This window comes from Theobroma umbraticum, unplaced genomic scaffold (genome assembly GCF_002168275.2).
Source record: "Theobroma umbraticum cultivar Fairchild unplaced genomic scaffold, ASM216827v3 scaffold_12.1, whole genome shotgun sequence".
Classification (NCBI taxonomy): domain Eukaryota; kingdom Viridiplantae; phylum Streptophyta; class Magnoliopsida; order Malvales; family Malvaceae; genus Theobroma; species Theobroma umbraticum.
Genome location: NW_018397269.1, coordinates 1,004,652 through 1,027,256, shown reverse-complemented (window position 1 = coordinate 1,027,256; position 22,605 = coordinate 1,004,652). Strand labels below are relative to the sequence as shown.

Sequence of the window (22,605 nt, the reverse complement as noted above, 5' to 3'; positions counted from 1 at the left end):
TTTAGTAATTTTATACCTTCGGCTCTTGTTTTGATTCGCTGCTGCTCCTCCCTTCATGTGGACTATAAGCCCAGATTGTCTTTTGCAGTAAAAATCCAATTCTCAATCAGTGAAGCCTCTCACTCCATCAGATTTTTCGGTTTTTTTTTTTAATTTTCAAAATCAAAGTAAGCAACCATTAATTTTTCTGAATGAATCAATGGAACTTGAAATTATTAAAAAATATTAGGAAATTTTAAATTCAACTTTTTTGGATAAAATATCAGATTTTTTAAATTTTAATTAAAATTTCACATAAATTGATTAATATAGAAAATGTACAATCCATCCAAAAGATTATTTTGGCTGATCACATAAATACGAAGATTAGATTTCGTTAATGTTTCCATTATCTAGTTGACATAGTAGTATTTTTTGAATAATTTTACCTTTTTGCTTATAAAAAAAAAACTTTTCTCCCTTATTTTTTTTCTTGGCCACCTTATTTGAGAAAAAAATAAAGAACAAAAAAGACATTTTAAATCTTTTATATTTCCTATTAATCATGTTTATATTTTTAGATCTAATTATCCATTTCGAATCATTTTGAAATTTAATTGATTTATGTGAAATTATATTAAAAAATCAGAAGGATTTGAATATTTTACTCAATTTTTTTAATAAATAATAGGTTTACTTCTTCTTAAATTAAATACTCAAATGTAATTTAAATATATTATTCCAAAAACTTTGTATTGTTATTGAAATTAAATTTGTCCAATAATTCCATGCATAAATATATGAAATATATTAAAGAATAATGATAGCAATTAAAATTGATTGTGTGTTTTCTTTATCTTTTTCCCGAGAAGTGATTGTTGAGATAAAAAGGAACCAGAAAAGCGTGGAATCGAACTTTGCCAATACCAGGCATATGAGACAGCACCATTAATCAACTTTTACTTAAAGCAGAAGCTGATGCATGTGTCACGAATCTACTTTGGAACCATCAGGTATACGTGACAGCACCATTAATCAACTTTTACCTTAGCTGTGTCACAAATTCATATTTTTAATAAAAAAATTAATAAATAAAAAAGATTTTTCTTTATAAATTAAAGATTTATTATATTTTACAATAATAAGTAAATATTTAAATTTATTTTGATATCATTTGTCACATGATTATATTTTTAACTGAAAGGCTCTAATTTATAAATTTCAAGATTCACTCTATTTCATGTGATTCGTGACATTTAACAGTGCTTACTTTGATTGTTTCATATTAACTACAAAATCCATTAAATATAGATATAGAAAAACAAAATAATATTAATATAAGTAAACAATATAATTTTTTTTTAAAAAATAATATTTTGATATGAATTATTTGAAATACTTTAGCATTTCCCAAAATTGGGATTTGTCTGGAAATCATATATATAACACACGTAGTTTATGGAAACAATCATTCGCATTTGATGGACTGTACGTCAACTTAGGCATGTACAATTAAGTCCAAATATATGTTCAATGAGATCTCTAGTTGCATATGCTACTTTGCTGTGCTTAGCAGGGTGAATAGAAAAAAGGGAAGTATGAAGAATTGAAGGAGAAAGTGAAAAGATTGAAATCATATTTCTTCTTTTTTATTGCTATGTATGCTAGGGAAGATGACAAAATTAATGAAAAAATAATAATTTTCTTTCCCTTATTACGTGGTAGACTTGAAAAATGAAAAGAAAAAAAGTGAAAAATATATTATTTTATCATTATACTTTTGTAATTTAAGATAAACAAATAAAATTTTTAAAAACAATAGATAATCTTGTAAATATTTAACACTCAATTCTCTCCTCCCTCATTTTATCTCTTGTAATCTTTCCAATTTGAAATGATTTGTTTTTATAAATAAAGATAAAATATAAAAATCTCTCATGTTTATCCCTCACTTTTCTTATCTATCAAGTATCGAGAAAATCATTTTTTTTTCATGTTTTTACTAATCCAATTTCCACGTTGCCAAGCAAAATTATCAAAGATTGACAAATATACTATTAATCCATTAGAATCTTAATCTGCTCATGACTTTTCAATATATATATATATATATATGATCTTGATAAGAAGAGGGTAGATTATACTTTCTCCTCATTGGTTTGTCGGTTTGACAAAATCTTCCTTGTGATATTATTTTTGACTCCTACACCTAATATGTTTTTTTCATTAACAATAAATTGTTATCGTGTTAACTTTTGTGTATTTGGTATATAATGGCCAAAAAAAATCTTAATTGAACTCTTATCTTACCAAAATAAATTTTACAAAGTTTGAAATGACACCTAATAAAATATTTTGAAGCTCAATTTGAATCCTCAGAACATTTCTAAGCAAAACTCAAGGAAAAAAGAGCATGCGAGACTATCGATGTTAAAATTCACCTTTATTTGATTTTTATAAAATTGAGATTTAAAAAGGTAAGCTTTTTTAAAGTTTTCCAATTTGTAACTCCCTTCTAACTGTTAAGAAAGTATAATTTGAGCTAAATTGGTTTTTTTTAATTGATTAGAAAATATATATATATATATAAAAGAGTATTTGACTAAATATGTACTAGAAAATATATTAAAATAAATGTAAAGATATATGAAGACCTAATAAAGAGTAAATATAAGCTTTCAAAAAAAAAAATAAAGAGAAAAAATTACTCTAATATAACTCCTCATTTTAAAACATGAAAATTTTGAATGCCCCTAACTTGGTGCATAAAAGATAAAAACGTTTCTTGTCAATGGGTTTGGTGTATAAGTCAACAAGCTAGTTTGTGGTGGAAATGAAACAAGGAAGAAGGATGCCAGCTTGGAGTTTCTCATGGACGACATGGCAATCAACTTCAACGTGTTTAGTGCATTCATAGTAGACTATCACTTAACAAAATAATCTATTGGATACGAAAAAATATGAAGATCTTTTAATAAAAATTTCAACCAAACAATTTCACAAATAATCATTGTCATAACACCATACTCAGCTTCTGTCGACGAGCAAGAACCAATAGTTTATTTCTTAATTATTTTGCCAAGAAAGATACAATAGGCAATAGCTAGTTTTTGAACGATAGTCACACGACATGCGGCCAATCGTAATCACAAAATGCAAGTAATTGAAGAGAATACCAGCCGAAAAGAAAAGGCCTAGCTAGAAACAATTTTCAAATAGCAGAGGAGACAATATGTTGGATCCATATGTGGCTTACGTGGAAGATGCATGCATGAATTGACTCAAAATGTGCACTAAATAAGTTGTAGGATAAATTAATCAATCAATGAGGTGCGATATAAAGAAGAATCTTATAGTTGCTCTGCTAATATTTGACTTCATGCTCAAATTAAAAAATAAAAAAAAATAAAAAAATATAACGCAGTTAAAAAATAAACTAGTATTTAATTAGAGAAACCATTGAATCTTATAGAATCAATATTTGTGTTTTTCTTTTAACTTTCAAATTAATTATAAACATTTATAAGTTTAAGGGTTACATACCTTACTCTAAATATCATAATTAAGAGCTAATTAAATCTAAAATTTTTGCTTTTTCACTTTTAAGATTTGTCAAATCTTCAACTATCCAAGTGTTTGGTTTCTAACCGTAATCATTTTCAAAAGCAAGATTTGTGCTAGTAAGTTTTATTTTTAAAACAAAAAGATCAAAAGTTCTTGTCCAATCTTATTTTTTTTTCAAACAAAGAAAATTATTATTTTTTATTTATAAATAGATGAGAAGTAGTTGGAAGCTTAGAGTTTTAGTTTGCTAATATAATATATTTACATAGCTAAATTAAATTGTAACCTTAAATACAACAATTGTATTTTAATTTAATTAAGTTTCTGTGAATTTAATTAATTTTTCACTTTATTTTGATCTTTTTCAATTAAGTTAACTTAAGTAATTATTCATAGTTAATTCCAATCATGTTACTTAATGTGTGTGATCGATTAAACTTCTAACATGTTGTCAATAAATATAAATCCTAATCAAATATCAATTTGATAATTGATTTATATTTATAAGTCATGAACGACATCTAACGATACATCATGACTACTCAAATGTTAAAAAGTTAATTAAAGAATTTGATAAAATTCTTCAATGATAAACCTGTCAGTGCAATATGATCCTTTCATTAAATATCTTGGATATATCATTAAGCAAAGCTCGGTGTCTACTTATGACATTTCATATTAGTTCTCATAATTCATTATTAACTTTATGAATTTAAGAAACTAACTTTCTTCAAATTCATCATATTTTGGTCAAAGAATTTATATAAGTTAATTAAGAATTGAGAACAAGTGAGGTACATCCCCTCATATCAATTGGGGTGATGAATCCTCTCTTGACCACTCATTTACTTTCACATGCTTTATGGTATATCCAAAAATACTTTGTTTAGACATTTAGTCACTTCTAAACTTATAGGGGTGAAATCAAAGTATGTCATTCCTCAAACAAGAAAACTTAGAGTCTTAAGTCTGAGAACTAGTTGTATGACTAATATATGAGAACATATTCCATAGACACTTGAGTGAAATATCAAATGGAGTTCTCATAACAGGCCATGTTCAGTGAATTTGTTCTTTAACAAGTACTCACTCATTATCCTCAAGTATCTCATACACTTCAATATATGAGATCGATTGTTTACTTTCCAAGTAAAGAGTCTTAATATGTATTAATCTTTGAGTATTGTCAATATCCTGTCTTGACAATACGATGACTATGAACAATTTTAGAAACATGACTTTGATGCGTAATGCTCTCATGATTATTATAACTTTATAAGTCTCTTGTGGACTTCATCCAGTTAGTATTTAATAACTCCTTATTATTGCGCTAACATGAAAAAAAACCTCTATCACATATAATTATGGGATTAAATATGCTTTAAATGATAATATATATTCTTTAACTAATCTAATTGGCTCAATGGTATATACCAACATGCTCTTTAAAAGAAGCAGTAAGTCTCAAGTTTTATTTCATAGGAAATTCAACAATTTTAAAACTTAAAACCCAACAATCTTCAAGAATATTAAGTGTGTAATAAGCAACAACATAATTATTTTTCTGATCATGAAGAGAATTATTTTGATGAATCTTAAAGATGCTCTTGAAAAAAAAAACGATTATGAAAGATCAAGCAAAATCTCATTTGTAGAAGACATGTAAATAACGCTTGCAGCAATGTCTTTGGAAATCACGTTAAGTAACCAAGAGGTGATCATTCTGTTAAAACACTTGAAATAAAGTATTAGAATTTTCATTAAATTTAGAGATATTGGTACTGGCTTCAAGAGTCATGCAAAGAGCACAGCTCCAATTTGGATAATTGTCACTAAGAATGCTCATAATTTGATAAAAAAAAATGTGGGGAGGACGACTACTCATAAATTGATTCGGTTGTAACAAGAGTGGTAAAGATGAGGTTCATGAAAGAACTGATAGATGATGAATCCTTGGAGACTGTCGTGAGAGTGGGAAAGAGATGGTTATGATGGTGGAAAAAGAAACGCCGTCAGCTTATCAAGTCGAGACTATATTAAGAAAATATAATTGGGGCTACATTGTTTTTTTTTTTGTATTGATTGGAAAATAAAGTGTATATAGATATATAGATATATATATATATAAGAATGTATGACTAAATATGCACAGAAAATACATTGTAATGGTATTAAGATGTTTATATTGTAAAGTGTTAAAATAAATTAAAGTTAAAGCTGGCGAAGTGTCAAGTGCGGGTGCTGTGAACAAAGCTAGAAAGCGGAGTGCTGTGAGTCCCTCCCTCTCGTTTTGCAACTTAAAAACCAAATGAAATGAGTCCCCAAAATGAAGTGCTAAAACCTTTGGAATGAATGCCGTCAACTCCCGAAAGAATGGTTGCCCCCACATAATGGAAGCATGTGCCGCTTGTCCTTTGAACGAAGAACAAGCAAAGTTCGTTGGTAGTTAAAATCGAGAGCAGCCCGAAAACAACAAGTTAACAATTAAAAAGTCGAACCAAGTCACGTCAATTTCAGTGGGTTTGCCTTTGATTTGCTTTTTTCTAGCCCACGCGCTTTCTATCCAACGGAAGCAGGCACTGAAATATGATCACACGTTTAAGTGTGACGACCGACGACGGATAAGCCTAGTAGCATATCTCATATTCCAAATTTTATAATAGATAAGAATTGTTTTCCTCCATCTATTTGTTGTAAATTAAATTTAAATTAGTCAACTTAGGAATAATATTTAAATCTAAGAACACGCGTTAAACAGGTAGGGGTCACAATCATAGCAGCAACCAGTACCTTGTCCTGCAAAAAGTCTTTCCTTTCAAGTCACACAATTTCCCATCCTTTGGCAATAATTCCTGCTTTAAATATATACTTGTCATTTTCCTACTGGTTCCCACACCCCAAAACTATCCTACGTCGAACCACATCCTATTTTTTCCTTCTTAGGTTTCACGCGGAAAAAAACGCGTTTGTGCTTTACAGTTTACACCTTATAAGTACGCCTCCAATAAAACAAAAAACATAAAGCCCTAAAAATTTTTTCCTCCTTGTTTTTCTCTTCCATCTCCAATGGCGAGTCCCTTAGGTTCGATGGAGGAGATGAAGGAAGTGTTCAAAAAATTCGACAAAAACGGCGACGGAAAGATCTCCCGCGACGAACTGAAAACGATCCTAAGTGCCTTAGGATCCCCGCCTTCTTCCGACGAGGTTGATCGGATAATGTCGATGATGGACAAAGACGGCAATGGCTATGTCGATCTAGACGAGTTCATTGCTTTCCATGGAACGAACATCAATAGCAATGGCGACGACAGCCAGTGTGGGAACAAAGAGCTGAAAGATGCCTTCGACATGTACGATTTGGATAAGAATGGCTTAATTTCCGCTAACGAGTTGCATGCCGTGTTGAAACGGTTGGGGGAGAAGTGTTCGTTGAGTGATTGTCGAAGAATGATTAGTCAAGTTGATAAAGATGGCGATGGCAACGTTAACTTCGAAGAGTTTAAGAAGATGATGACCAATGCTTGAATTGAAGTTTGGGAAATACCAGGTTAAGTGGTAGGTTTCTTTTAGGCTATCTAACTTGTTTTTAGTTTAGGAATCTAATGAAATAATATTAGATTTAGTTGTGTTTTGGAACTTTTAATTGTGGATATTACTGCTACTTTATATTAGACTTATTTTTCTTTTGAATATTTTGTTTACTTAGAACATTAATTTGTCTTTTTATATTTCATAAAAACTCAAAATTAATTGATAAAACTGGGATAAAAATATTGGAAGGAATATAAAAATTTGAGAAATTAGGATTTAATTGTTTGATGAAAACATGTGAACCCTTTTTAGGTCGTAGAAACGTGAAAATTGAATGCCTTTCCTTTATACATAATAAACAATTTGATTAATTAGGGAATATCAATTTAATGGGAAACCGTTGGATTGGGTCCGCATAAATTAGGGTTTTCCTTCTTTTTTTTCCTCTATGGTGATTCGTGTGGAGTAATGGGCACGGAAAAACTGATAGGGGCAGATGCTGAGCTCAACACGGTTTTGGTTGGTTGCTTACTTGCTTTTACATTAAAATCCTTTTGTACTTTCTTTTCTCTTTTACTTTCTTTTATTTCTGGTAATAAGTTATTTTCAACTTGTGGGATTTTTATTTAATCTTAATTAGATTTTTTATGAATAGAGTTAGAGCATTTTTAAAAAATAATTAGTTACATAATTAAAAAAATTTATATATAATTTAATAATCATTTATCTAAAAATTTAAATAAAATTCAAAAATTATTGGATATATAAAAATGCGCATTAATAATAATAATGGTGTCATATATATATATCTGAATAAAATTATAAAAAGAATCTCTCTCAATATTAAAAAATAATTTTTTATACTCAAATGAATTATTTTGTTACTTTGTGTGTTTTAATTTTTATTTTATTTTTAATTATTAATTAACATATTGGGTTATTAAGTTGAATTATTAAGATATAATATGTTATGATATACTATTAGATTGAATTATTAAAATATAATATGTTATGATATGTTTAGATTTATATTAAAACTTAATGGATTTGGATTAGTAAATTCACTTTTATATTTTATTTTTTTAAATTTGATAGGTTTAACATATTAGTTTAGAATTTATTTGTTAGGCTTAGCTAGCAATATACTAATCATAATGATTCTAATTTTATCAAACAATTTGAAGAATAAAACTAATTATTAAATAAAAAATTATTTTGAGAGTCATTAAAAATATATATAATAAATTATATTATATTGAAAGAAATATAATTATTTTATTTTATTAATTTGTATATATATATCGTTGTTACTTAAAATTTGAAACATATATAAATGTTAGAATGCATTGGTTATTTGGAATAAAAAATGATAGATTGATGAAATTTTAATAATACTGTAATTTATATTTAAGAATTATATAATAATTTATTTATTTTTAAATATTAAAATTATAAAAAAATAAAATTTATATAACAAAAAAAAGAAGAACATGATAAGTAAAAGATAGAATCCACATATGACATAATAAAAAAAAGATTAATTATTTGTATAAATTTGTAAAAGAAAATTTATAGAGATTTTAAAAATGTATAAGTAAATAGAATAAAAATAAATAAATAAATATAAATAATATAAATTGAAAAAAATAAAAAAACTTTAAAATTGAGTCCAACACATGAAATTATTTTGTTATTTTTTGTTTATATTAATTATTAAATTAAAAATTATTTTAAGGTATTAAAAAATTTATAAAAAATTAAAAAAATTATATAGTATGCAAAAAAATTTTCAAATTTTGGGAGGTCATGGCCACCCATCTCATAAGGAGGCTGTGCCTCTGTTTATAATGTTTAAATTTGTCATTTTTTGTACTAGTATTACTCCAGTAGATACAAATTAAAATAAAACCATCATATTTAATTAAAATAAGTAAATGAACAAAATAATACTAACACTAATAATTCTCATCTATTTATTTATATGGAGGAAAAATATGCTTTTTAAATTGTTATCAAAATTAAAATTTTTAGACATAATGCTCATATAATGTTGATTTTTTTAGTAGAAAATGTCACATAGTCATGTTATTATATTATATTATTATCAATTATGATATGTTAGTATGTCACGTTAGCATCATGCGATTAAATCAATCATTAATCATAAGAGTTTGTTTGACTAAAAAAATTACAATGGTTTATTTGACTTAAAATAAAGGCATAATATAAAAAAACTCTTAAACTATGCAAAAAAATTCAAATAAGTCTTTATACTTTTATTGTATTCGATCAAACTCTTATATTTTTATTTTGAGCCAAATAAACTTTTATATTTTTTATTTTGAGTCAAATAAGTTTTTATAACTAATGATTGATTTAGTGAAAATGTCATTTGTTATTTTATATCATGTGATATTGATGTGATATCTTAAAATATCATAATTGATTATGATATGACATACTATTGATGATATGACATGTTAATTTAACATAATAATATGATCATATAACATTTTTTACCATCCACATCAATGTTATATCAGTGTCATGTAAATATAAAATGACTAGTAATATTTTTACTAATAAAAATTAGTCAATAATTAAATATCTCATAATTAATGATGATATGATATGTTAATTTGATATAATAACATGATCATGTGACATTTTGCTCTTTCTACATCAATGCTATATTAGTGTCATGTAGATATAAAATGACAAATGATATTTTTACTAATGAAAATTAATCAATTATTAATAATAAAGGCTTATTTGATTCAAAATAAAAATGCTGAGACTTGATTGAATGTAATAAAAAAATAAAAACTTATTTGAATATTCTTGAATAGTTTGTGGCTTATTTGAGGATTATGCTTAAAATAAAAATAAAAAAGTTTTTTCTTAATTGGGGGAAATGAAATTTGAATCTTGCTTTCTAAGTAAAGGATCATATACCAATTAATGAGCTAAATGCTCAGGTGCAAAAAAATTTAAAATTTATTTTAATTTTCTTGAATAATTTAGGGTTTTTTTGTTAGAATTATGTCAAATTTTTACTACTATTTTTCTTTAGAAAAGTATAAAGATGGAAATCAAATGAAGGCTCTGTTTGGCAATTGAAAAATAATTTGTTAAAGTAAATTTTTGGCATAATATATAAAAGAGTTCCTAAAGTGTATAAAAAAATTCAAATAAGCCTTATATTGTTTTTTACGTTCAATCGTATCCTTATACTTTATTTTGAATCAAATAAGCTATTATATTTTTATTTTGTATCAAATTGGCTTAATTAAAATGTGATTTGTTATTTTTATATTGAGTGACATTAGTGAGACATGCAAATATATTATAATTGATGATAATGTGGTGTATTGATATATCATAATTAATGATAACACTACATATTAATTTGACATGATAATTTACTATATAATATTTTTCACTCTTCACATCAATGTTATATCAATATCATGTGAATATAAAATGATAACTGATATTTTAACTAATGACAATTAGTCAATTATTAATTATAAAAGTTTATTTGACCCAAAATAAAGTCTGATGGCTTGATTGAATGCAATAAAAGATAATGGCTTATTTGTATTGATTTTTTGATCCTTATGCTAAATTTTTTTCTATGTAAAATATTTTATAAGAAACTCTAATATTTTCTATTAAAAATATTTTCTATTATTTGAGATCAATCATGCAGAAAATATTTTAAATCATGATTCACTTTCAAAATTTTTTATCATAACACTAGAAAAATATCAACATTCATCAATTATAGCATAAAAATGTCAGACATTTATCAATTATGCAAGACATTCAAAACATTTTTTCAACAATTATAAAATTATATATATTATAATATTGAATCATTTTTTTTATTTAGTGCTCAACATATTACTATATTGATTAGTTTGTTGAGTGAATAAATCCTAAATTAGAAATTAAACAAATGAGAGATTTTCATATATGAAAAACTTATTTCTTATTTCATATAAAATTTTTCTTTAATTGACTTTAATTATTTTGTATTATATTAGAGATTGTAATATTTTAGAAAAAATAATTATAGTGATATGATCCCTATGACATAGTTAGTCTTGTCTTGAGAAAAAGAAAATAAATAAAGAGATGAAAAAAACAGTTCTTTTTTTTTAAAAAAAAAAGAGCTGAAAAAAATGTAAAATAATGATACTTTATTACTTTATTGCTTTGTAAGATCCATTTCACAAGAGTAAGAGGACAACATATTCCAAGGGCGATTGATCTCGAAAGATAGGAGAAGAGATAGAAAATGAATTACATAAGAAGGAGAGGACAATATACAGTTTAATAGCACGCCACCATAAACAATGAAAAAATTTTAACACTATTAATGATTGGACTTATATTATTAATTTCGAAAAATCAATTTATACAAATCATTTTACTAGAAATTAAATCTACTACTTTGATAAGGTATAGAGGTTAATTGTATAATTTTCTCAATTATTAATTTTTAGAAATCATTGTATAAAGGTTAAATATACCACTTTGATAAAATACAGAGATTAATAATATAATTTTACCAAATATTTAATATTTATAAAACTTTTTCCCATCTCAAATAGATATATAGGCTTCAATCATATCCAACGGAGCCTAAACTTGATTCCTTGTTAATTGATGAGCTTAAAGCAATTTTTGAGGGAATTGTGCGTGTTGAATACGACTTTAGACTGGAAGATAAAATTTGTAATGAGTTGGTCAAAAGAATAAAACACAAAAATAAAAAAAAAGAAAATTGTTCTTTAGGGAAGGTCCACGTATGGTGTTTCCGTCAACTGCCACTGATCGGTTGGTCCAAGCAAGATAAAAAGAAAGAGAAACTTTCTGTTTTAACATTTGAAAAGCCAGAAAAAAAATTGGTAAGCTGGACGGTTGCTTAAATATGATTTTTTGTCCCTTTTTCTCTCATGCTCTTTCAAATTAAAATTTAAAATAGAATGTACTCACTTTCTTTTGAGTTAGTGAAAAGAAAAAGTTATTTTTGAAACTAGGGGAGGTTGAATGTCTTTGTCATATTGGATCTACAGGGTTTTATATGTAACTTGTTTACAGCTTTATGTCAAGTGAAGGAAAATAAAATTTATGATAGCAATTAATTTGTGAATTTTCTAAATTATAATAATTTTCAATATATTAAATATGGCAATCTTAATAAGAGGCGTTGTTTGATTAATATTTTTATTTTTTTATAAAAATGGTGAAAAAAAGAAGAAGGTGAAATCATCTTCCAATGGGAGCTTAAACAATTATTGCTTTCTTTCTCTTCCCTACAAACTCCCAAATATAGCCTAAGAACAAATTGCCCTTTTTTTTTCTCTTTGGCCAGAGAATAATTAGCTATTATTTTATACTTACATCCCAGTTTAGCATTTTTTTCCATCTTCTTCCCCTAATTATTAATACGAAAGCATGGGAATATAAAAATGTAACGAATTCTCTGGACTGCTTAGATGCTTGGTTCATATATTTAGCACATGATCTATATTGTCAACAAGAAGCTTTCATGCTTCAACCACAAACCTGAAGAAAATCATTTGTAAGGGATGTTATTAAACAACATTGAAGGCTCTGTTGTTATTGTATATTATTGCTAATCCTTGATTTTATGCAGCCACTGTTCCTGCCTACAGAAAGAAAGATCTTTCAATGGGAATGTGGAGGTCCTATATACTTGATCTTATATTAAAAGTCCAAATAGTAACTTCTGAATGGTGCAGGGAGGTGCTTCCAAGTTCAAATCATAGGAAAGAGAGACCTCCCTTTGTACACCTCAACTCAAGCCTAATGAGCTTTCATATGTACCAAAAAGAAAGATGCAAAGTCGGTATCACGCTACTCATCCCTCATTTGCATTAATCAATGCCTAATCCTGTTAATCTAGGAGATTGGATGCAAAGGAATAAAGGATTTTGGTGCTGTACAAACGTTCACTAGTTTGAAACAGTCTCTTTTATTGCAAGCCAATCCAGGTTTGTGGAGCAGAAGCTAGAGCATCTATGCCCCGTCGAACCAAAGTTTGATTCTTACCAAAATAAAAGGTAAAAAAAGAGACCTATCTGAAGAAGCAGGGTTTCATTGCTTTCGTTAGCTTATTGAACTTTATGGTCTTTCCCTCCTATTTACTTTGTTGACCATATAAAATGGTTATCCTTTTTCACAAAATATGGTTCTCATTTATCAAAAGAATAGCAAAGAATAACTAATGAGTCTTTCCGGGACACTTCCAATACATCAATACTTTCAAAGTCAAAATACGATGACATGAATATGATGGGGACAGCATTCCCAAGACAACCAGCAGAAAATGTTTCTCTTTTTCCTGACAAATACAAATATGTATATGTGGCAACAGATCCTGGCTTAATGTCAAAACCGCCAGTGTTCCCATTGCTATCATTAATCACAAGTTCAATTTGGCATTAATTGCTTACAACCTTGGAAAAATCTTGGTCTTCACTGCAAAACCATGCAATCATATGATACACGTTGGTTGGCTTGGCTTGCTGCACGCTGCTTGGACAATGAATCTCCTTTCTGATATACCTTATCTTCCGCCTGATTTACTTCAGTTTCCTTCATGTTGGTTGCCTGCAATGCTGCTGCTTCCAGGATATAAGCTTTCACCTCCTGGAACCTCTCCTCTGACAAAGAAACCTCAGCTAGGAGTCTCCTAGCATATGCCTCCGATGCATCATCATAATCCTCGCGCCTCTTCAGCACCATATGTCCACCGATCTCCCAAACAGCAGGGTTTACTTGAGTATGTAGCAGCTCCTGACTAACTTCTCCTATTGCTTGTTTCTCGGCATAACACTGCTCACATAAATAAGCTAGTGAATACTAGTTCGAAAAAAATTCCATAACGAGAAATGACAAAGAATGATGAAGCAGTTCACTACTTAGAAAAAACCACTGATAGACAACGAAAACCATACAATATGATGAAACGGAAACATTACCTGAGGCAAGAGGAAGACTCTTTTTCCGCAATCAGAAATGAGAACATTGAAGGGGATGTTGCTAGTTTGAAGGAAAATGCAGGTATTGGCAACAACATCAGACACATCCTGCGTTGACTTCCCGCCCTCGAAAACAAGGCCTCTAACTGGATAGTTCAACAGCTGTGAAGCAATAACTCCCGTATCTTGCAATCCTTTCTCTGTGGATATTCTTTGGATTGGAGCTTTCTCAATTGGGAAGGGCACTTCTAAATAATATGCCTGCAAGTTATTTAGCAACATTTACAATATTATTAGCACAACTCATGCTTAAATGGTACATTAATCTGCTGATTAAGAGGAAATCCCAAGAATTACTTAGGCTAAATGGACAAAAAAAAAATAGTACCTGAAAGTGGAGGTGATTAATAGTGGCGAAAGCGCCCAGGCTGTTATAACCAACTCTAAAGAAGGGATCTGCTGCTTCTTTGGCCAAGTGGATAGCAAGCAGGAGGCTGTCATGATCAATCCTCTGAGGCAAGCAGTCAAGAACATGTGGTATCAACAGAACATGCCCATATTCAATCGGGCTCACCTGATGATCCAAATCGACAAACCAATTAGCTAAGAACAGCCAAATTACAACACACCATTTTGGCGCAACAACAACTGAAGAAATTTCAGTTGCTTACATTGATTGCAATAACATTAGGAGAGTAGTTTGGCTTTGCAGTGACAGGTGCACTAGCCAAGAAATGACTCTTGCAGTCATTGCTTTGTTCAAACCTGAAAAGAACTTCTTCTTGTCCAACTTTTGTGAAGTTGAACTTAGAATCATCAAAGGGCTGAAGGACTTGATCTATCCGAAACTCCGTACTCCGTTTCTTGAGGTGGCGCCCCTCATTGAGCTGCGCGATAAAACCATACTTCCCTGGGATGATCTTTGACTTGCAATTCGTTACATCATAGCGAAATAAACCTCGTCTCATTCGGTCCGCCCATTGTTCAAGCAACAGATTCAGGAATGATGGTTTAGGTTGTTCCTCGGATGGATATATCTCCCCATATTCCCCTGAATCGTCTTGCTCTTTCTGGAATGCATACAGAGGTAGCGTCGATGCTGCAACGTCCGTCAATAAGATTAATAGGCAAATCAAAGAAAAACCAATAATCTAACAGAAATATTTAAAGAATTCCACAATCGTCACAAGGAATATGACATTTAGCTGACAATATATTGAGACAACCTTTATAAGTTGCTAAATTTGACATTTTGATAGTATAAATGGTTTTATATGTACAAGCTGGTACTTATGATAATTGCAAACACATTCCATAATTGCAATTATTTCTCCTAGGTCGTAACAATTCAAATTTAATAACATAAAGAAAAATCAATTTCAGCCACAACAATTCTCAAGCCTTGTGCTCCAAGTTTATGAATCAAAAGTTCAATCTTGAAGATTGGATTCAAAATTTTGAACAGCAAACGCAATTAATGCTTTAAGCATCAACTTGACCCGACGGTGTTCCAACAGAAACAAAAACCAGAAATGAAATAATATTGTAGAAAACCAATACAAAAAGCATCCTGCGACTTCATGCAAGCAAGGCTTTTTACGCCATTCAATTTTTAAAGAAACAACACAAACATTTAAAAGCTTCCGTCTGTTTTCTTCTGAATAAAGAAAACCAAATATCGAAAGAGTTAGAGATTACAAAGATAATGGAAAAAACCCAATGAGAGGCAGAAAAAGCAAGGAGCTTATCGATGTATACCAGGTATGCAACAGTTTCCAAGGCAATTCCTACCGCACCCAACTTCTTGTTTGTCATAAGCATCGTCTTGGTAATTCGAAAGAACCGTTGCAACCCTCTTAATAGTCAGCATGTTAAACGAAAAGAGAATGTTTGAAGATGATTGTTTTGGTGAATGTTGAGAAAGCTGTTGTGGGATTTTTGAGAGGGAGATTTTCAATAATTTCTTCTTCTTCTTAATTCTTTGATGTGACTCTCTAACATCGTTTCTTTTTATTTTTGGAATGAGGCGGTAAAAAGAGGGGGTGCCAATTCCAGTGCTTGTTAGCCTTTGTTTATATAGGACGTTATCGGAAGTTGAAGTTGAAGGTTGAAGGAATTTTTTTTTTTCAACGCATTGAAATTTGATAGAATTTGGATAAGCATATTACCTAAAAAAACCTTTATAAAATATTTTAAAAAATTTTAATTTTTTATTATATTAATAAATTTTTATATTTTTATTTTAAATAAATTTTTTTAACTTTTTATATAAATATAAAATGATAAGTGAAATGTTAATTAATAATAATTAGTTAATTAATAATTCTAAATATTTATTTAATTTAAAATAAAAATAAAAAAATTTGATTGGATGTAATAAAAAATAAAAAATTATTAAAATTTTTTTAAAAATTTAAAAAATTTTCAAGTATTATATCAATTTCAAAATACTCAAAAATTGCTATCATAGAAGGGGAAAATAATCTGGACCTTGGGGTTTGAAGTTTGAACCTATTGGCCCAAAAGAGGAAAAGGTTTAGAACACCATGAGTTTTGTTCACAATGCAATTTGGGAACAAAGCCCACGAAAATCAAGAACTTAAAGACTGTTTCAGAAAATCTTTTAGCGAAACAAAACAAGTGATTTAAAGGGTGTGAAATTTAAAGTATCTTTTCTCTGTTTGATTAAAATTTGAATATAAGAATCTGTCATTATAAAAGACACTTTATAGTCTCTTAATTAATAAAATAATCCTTCCAAAGATGTGGGTAATTAGTAGGAAGCCACTCTGTCCCTGACCTTTCGATCCGACGTGGAGAGTTCAGATAAAAACCAAAAAATATCCTTGATTTTTTAAAAATATAACTAGACGTCATAATTCAGATAACATTGGTATGGATAGGTGATATAACTAATTAAAAATTATAATTTCTCTTGATTAAAAAATTTAAATTAAACTTTATGTCAATTAAATATTGCAAAAATCATATAGAAGAATAATTGATACACCTGATGGTAACTGTAAGATTATTAGTCAATAATATTAAGCGATGATGTACCATTCTAAAGAAGCTTGGTCATTTTTGTAGGATCGTGGTCACAGACCATAACTATATAAGGTTTTAGTAAGGATTTGATTATTGGGTCATAAGTCCATTACTATATGCAAGAGCTTTCTTGTTTGTTATTTCTACAAAGACCTTTATTTTGTTACTAACTTTTTTTTGCTGGAATATTTTATTACTAACTTAATTAAATTGACACATGTTTATTTTTTTATTATTAAATTAATACATATTTAGTTTTAATTCTTTTTATTTTTCTTCTCTTTCCCTCTTTACAACTTATTTTCAATCAGCATCCCTCTTTCTTTTCCCCAACTCTGATAGACATTTACTCGTCATTCAAACTAGCAGCAAATTTAACAATAAAATTTTAAATATCAATTTTTTAAATTTATAATTACAATTTTAATTTAATTTTAAAATATAAAATATTAATTTTTAACTTTTTATTTAATTTCATTTTAGTATTTTCATTTTTTTCTTATTTTTCTTCTGATCGACCAGCCTTCAGAGATGTGGTTAGTGTAATGGAATGTCAATTTGGCACTCCTTGTGGCCGAATCTAATTGCTAGAGCGCTAAATCAACACTTCCAGCAACTAGATATAGTGGGGAACGTCAATCGGTGCTTTTTGCAGTCAACGTCGATGTCGTTGCCGCCTTCTATTGGAGGACTTTAGAGAGAGGAGAGAGGTAGAAGATGGGTAAAGAGAGAAAGAAAATAACAAAAATGAAAAAAATGTATATTATATGTGATGATAATTTTTAACTTTATTTAAGTGCAATTTTGTCCAACAAAATTTTTGACCTACTCCCCTACCCTTGGATTAGCTATTACCAAGGTCCCTCTTGCTAATGACTACTCAGGTGTCTCAAGGAATGGTCATATTAATCTAGACTAATCACTATGATTTTATTAATTGCAGTTCATAGTGTAACGAGAAGAAAAAGAAATCTGTTTGACAAGAAAGACACGTGAGGATCACGTGATCAACTCTCATTTAAAGAACATGTGTATAGTAAATTATGTGTATTTGCTTTTTCCTGTTGTTGTTTACTTTAGTTATAGGTAGTTAGGCTTTAACTAACTTTTTAGTTAAAGCTTTTTTCCCTTCTTATGACGTAGACATTTACTTTTTTCTTCTTAGTATATAAATAAGATTGCTCTGTAATTTTGGAATTAATGAGAAATAAAATTCTTTTCACAATGTTCTTTTTTACTTTTAGCTTTTGCAATTCTTCATATGGTACTAGAGCTTTGTTCAAAGATAGGGATTCTTCATTGTTGATCTTTTGCAAACCATTTTAAGGATTACAATTAGGTTTTGATTTTTCCTTTTCTTATGTAGTTGAAGTTTTGGGTATTTCTACAATTACTTTAAAGATCACATATTTGTCTTTCCTTATCAATCTTGATTTGTTGAGAAGTGAATTGAGAATTCGTATTGTGGCCAATTTATTTCTAGAATCTTGATCTGTTAGCTACGAATCATAGTTTTGATATTGAATTTTTAGTGTTTCGATTAATGGCTGAAGTTTCAGAAACAAGAGTGAATAATTCTACAAGCCCTAGGTCTGGCAATTCACATTTAGAAGATCTTCAATCTCCCTATTATGAGCACCACACTAATAATCATGGATCAATAGTGGTTAATCCCAAGTTGACTTCTAGCATTTATATTACTTGGAGTAGATCTTTTCTACTAGCTTTATCCATAAGAAACAAGGTCAATTTCATTGATGGAACTATCTTAAAATCATGCGTGACAGATCTTTTGTATAGTTCGTGGATTAAATGCAACAATTTGACAGTGGCTTGGCTTTTAGACTCTATTACACCACCAATTGCTTTGACTATGTTTTACATGGAAATGCTGCAGAAATTTGGAGTACTCTTAAATAGAATTTTGCATAACCTAGTGACACGGATGTGTGCAATTTACAATATACTCTAGATACATGAATCAAGGTACTAGAAGTGTGGATTCATATTTCATTGAATTAAAAGGCATTTGGGAAAAGTTAAGGAATTTTAGGCCTTTGCCACATTATGAGTGTGGCAAGTGTAATCCAGCTTGCTTCAATAAGTATTCAAATCAATACAAAAAAGATATGGTTTTTAGGTTTATCAATGGACTCAATAAGTCATTTTCGACATTGAGGTCTTAAATCATATCAATGGAACCACTTCCAAAGTTGGACAAGGCATATATTATGGTTTTAAAAGAAGAATCATAAACGAGTTTGCTGATTTAGTCGAATCTAGCAATAGAATCATTAGCTATAATGGCAGCTGTGGACAACAAGAAGAAAAACAAAGCATACTTGTAGTTATTATGGAAAGAAAGGTCATACAAAAGATAAGTGCTATAGGATTATAGGATTCCTTGAAAATTTTAAGTTCATAAAGAATAAAGGAAATTTTAAGAAATCAATAGTAAATAGTGTTATTGCTACAAACAATGTATCTACAGAAAGTTCTTTGGAAAATGATCAAGATGAAGAAGTTGCTGGTACAAACTCCATGTCTCTAATATCTCTCATTAAGCATCAGGTTCAGAAACTAATGACTTTCTCAATGAGAGTGGTATAAACAGTGAAGATTATCTTGAAAGCTCATCAAGCACTCAACAAGCAAAGCCTTCCTTGGTAAACTTAGCCTTTGCAGGTATTATTTCTGGTTAGTCTTGTTTTAACACCTCAAATAATCTTCCATCTAAATACCAGAACACCAATCAATTCATAATTAAACAAGATTCCTAGACAATAGACACTGGTGCTACTGATCACATATTATGCTCTTTATCTAGTTTTGTTTCTGTTGTACTAGTTGAAAATTGTTTTGTTCATTTGCCAAATGATGCCAAAGCCATTGTCACTTACATAGGAACAACCAAATTGACTTCTTTATTGACTTTGAAAAATGTTTTATGTGTTCCCTCCTTTCATTTTAATCTTGTGTTAGTAACTAAACTCACTTCTTGTCAAAAAGCTTCAGCTCTCTTTACTAATGAGCTTCATGTTATCTAAGATCTCCTTTCATGGAAGGTGACTGGGGTTGCTAAAGTTTTCTCAGGATTATACTTCTTGCAAGACCATCAAGATGAACATTACCTATCAAAATTTAGTTTTGACAAACTTGTACATTTTCCATTATAGCATATTGTTAATGCTTGTAAAACAGTGTACACTTAGTTTGATTTATGGAATTTTAGGTTAGGCTAAATACCTTTGAACAAAATAAGTGTCTTTAAAAAATAATATCCTGGCATTAATTTTTCACAAGATTTGATTTGTGACACAAGTCATTCTGCAAAAATGAAAAAGTTACTATTTCCTATTCTCATTAAGAGTACAACTTTTCCTTTTGAGCTTGTGCATGCTAATGTTTAAAGACCTTATGCTATTCCTACCATCAAGGTCAATGTATTTTCTCACTTTGGTAGACGATTTCTATTGTTGATTTCTTACGCAAATGCACATATCATTAACAAGTAATATAATAGAAAGTATAATTCGTTCCCACGGAGAATTAAATTAATTCCTAATTGTTAACTACTAAAATTATAACACCCTAACCTTATCTAGACAATCTAATTATTAAAAAGCAAATTTGAAACTAATAACTAAAACTAATCTAAATCTATCAACAAAATTATTTGATTAAATTCGAGTGACTATCAAACCTAAGATTATGATATTCCTCAATACTTCTTCTGATTATTGTCTCTCTCTTTCAACTTAGTTTAATGGATTAAGTTATTAACTTAGAGGCCTAATTTATTTATAAGTTTCTGTTGAGTTTCTTATAAAAATATCTCTCCTCTTAACTTACTATATGTCTATGTAAATTAAATTGAAGAAAGATTCATTAAATTCGTGCTCTAATTTTGATTACATATGGCTTATAAGTGTATGCCTACTTTATATGCAAATCAAATTCCCTAATCAACTAAGTGTATTCGATCATACGCTATTCTATTCTAAGGTTATCTAAATCTTTTTCGTCAAAGTTTAACCTAGGTTTCCAATTCAATCTAATTGGTAGCCAGTCAACTAGAAGCATTAAGAACAAAATAAAATAAATAACTTAAATCCATAAAATATAAGCAAAAGAGATAAATAAATCAAACTATGTATTGAGTTCAATCATAATCTTAGGTAAATGAATTACTTCCCTATCAAGTCACATATCATCGTGAAATAAAGTATAAACATTTAAACTAAACCAAGAAAAATAAAGAATAAAGAAACTCCAAGATTAACAATATGCTATAAATAAAGTATTTATAATAGCGTGTGATTGAATACACTTTGTTGATTAGGTGGTTTGATTTGCATATAGGGTAGACATACACCTATAAGCCATACATAGCTAAAATTAGAGCACGAGCTTATTGAATCTTTCTTTAATTTAATTTGCATAGATATATAGTAAATTAATTGGGAGAGGTATTTTTATAAGAAACTCAATAGAGACTTGTAAATAAGTTAGGACTCTAGGTTAGGAACTTAATCCATTAAACTAAGTTAAGAGAGAGAGACAATAATCAGATGAAGTATTAAGGAACATCATAATCTTAGGTTTGGTAGTTAAGTGAGTTTTATAAAGTAAATTTACTATTTAATTTTTAGTTTCAGTTTATTAATTTTAATTTTTTTTAATAATTTTAAATTTAATTGTTTAAATAAGATTAAAGTGTAACAATTTTAGTAGTTAACAGTAAGAAGTAATTCAATTCTTTATGGGATTGACACTTTACTCACCACTTTATTATTTTTGCGACACGTACACTTACGTGGGTGAAAAATTGAACAACAAGTTTTTGACGCTGTTGCCGAGGAATTGATTTTTAATCTTTTCTAATTAATATAAATACTAAGTATTCCTAATCTTACTTCAAACTTTTCTTTTCATCTTTAGATACTTTTGATTGAGGTGATGAATTATCAATGGCCATCTGAATAATTTGTGCCCATGATGGTTGCCAGTGATTATGCATTGGATGCAATCAGTGTTTTAGCCATCCAAGCATATGCTTTTTCTCAAAAAATTAACACTTGGGGTGCTAATACTTTTCAAAGTTCTTTTGTGACATGTGAGCTTTGTGGAGATAGGCACTCAAGTGATCGTTATCTAGCCTATTATGAATCAATGCAATTTGATGGAAGCTTCGAAGGGTAGCAAAATAGGTCATACTCCAACAATTACAACTCAGGGTGGAATCACGAAAATTTTTCATGGAGTAATGATCACGATCCTACATATTCATCACAACCTATTTTCCATAATGGTTTTCAGTCACAAGTTTGACCTCATATGCTAGAGAAAAAGCCTTCAATAGAGGATATATTCATGCAATTCATGACAAAGACAAATGCCTTCATGATAAAAACTAATGCCATCATTCAAAGTTAAGTAGAATCAATTTGAAATCTTGAGACACAAG

At 28.9% G+C, this 22,605-nt stretch overlaps 2 protein-coding genes across 2 annotated transcripts; one reads left to right on the top strand and one right to left on the bottom strand.

Annotated features, from left to right (window-relative positions):
* The first annotated feature begins 6,569 nt into the window (after positions 1-6,569).
* LOC110425869 (putative calcium-binding protein CML23) lies at positions 6,570-7,233 on the top strand. Its single transcript, XM_021440941.2, has one exon. The coding sequence runs from the start codon at positions 6,610-6,612 to the stop codon at positions 7,066-7,068; it is 459 nt and encodes a 152-aa protein (XP_021296616.1). The 5' UTR covers positions 6,570-6,609; the 3' UTR covers positions 7,069-7,233.
* Positions 7,234-13,552: 6,319 nt separating this feature from the next.
* LOC110425904 (GDP-L-galactose phosphorylase 1-like) lies at positions 13,553-15,960 on the bottom strand. The gene is made up of 5 exons (XM_021440984.1): positions 15,849-15,960; positions 14,762-15,189; positions 14,479-14,664; positions 14,091-14,351; positions 13,553-13,944 (listed from the first exon to the last, which is right to left on the bottom strand). Exons 1-5 carry the CDS (start codon positions 15,958-15,960, stop codon positions 13,585-13,587), a joined length of 1,347 nt encoding a protein of 448 aa, XP_021296659.1. The 3' UTR covers positions 13,553-13,584.
* Between the last annotated feature and the right edge of the window lie 6,645 nt (positions 15,961-22,605).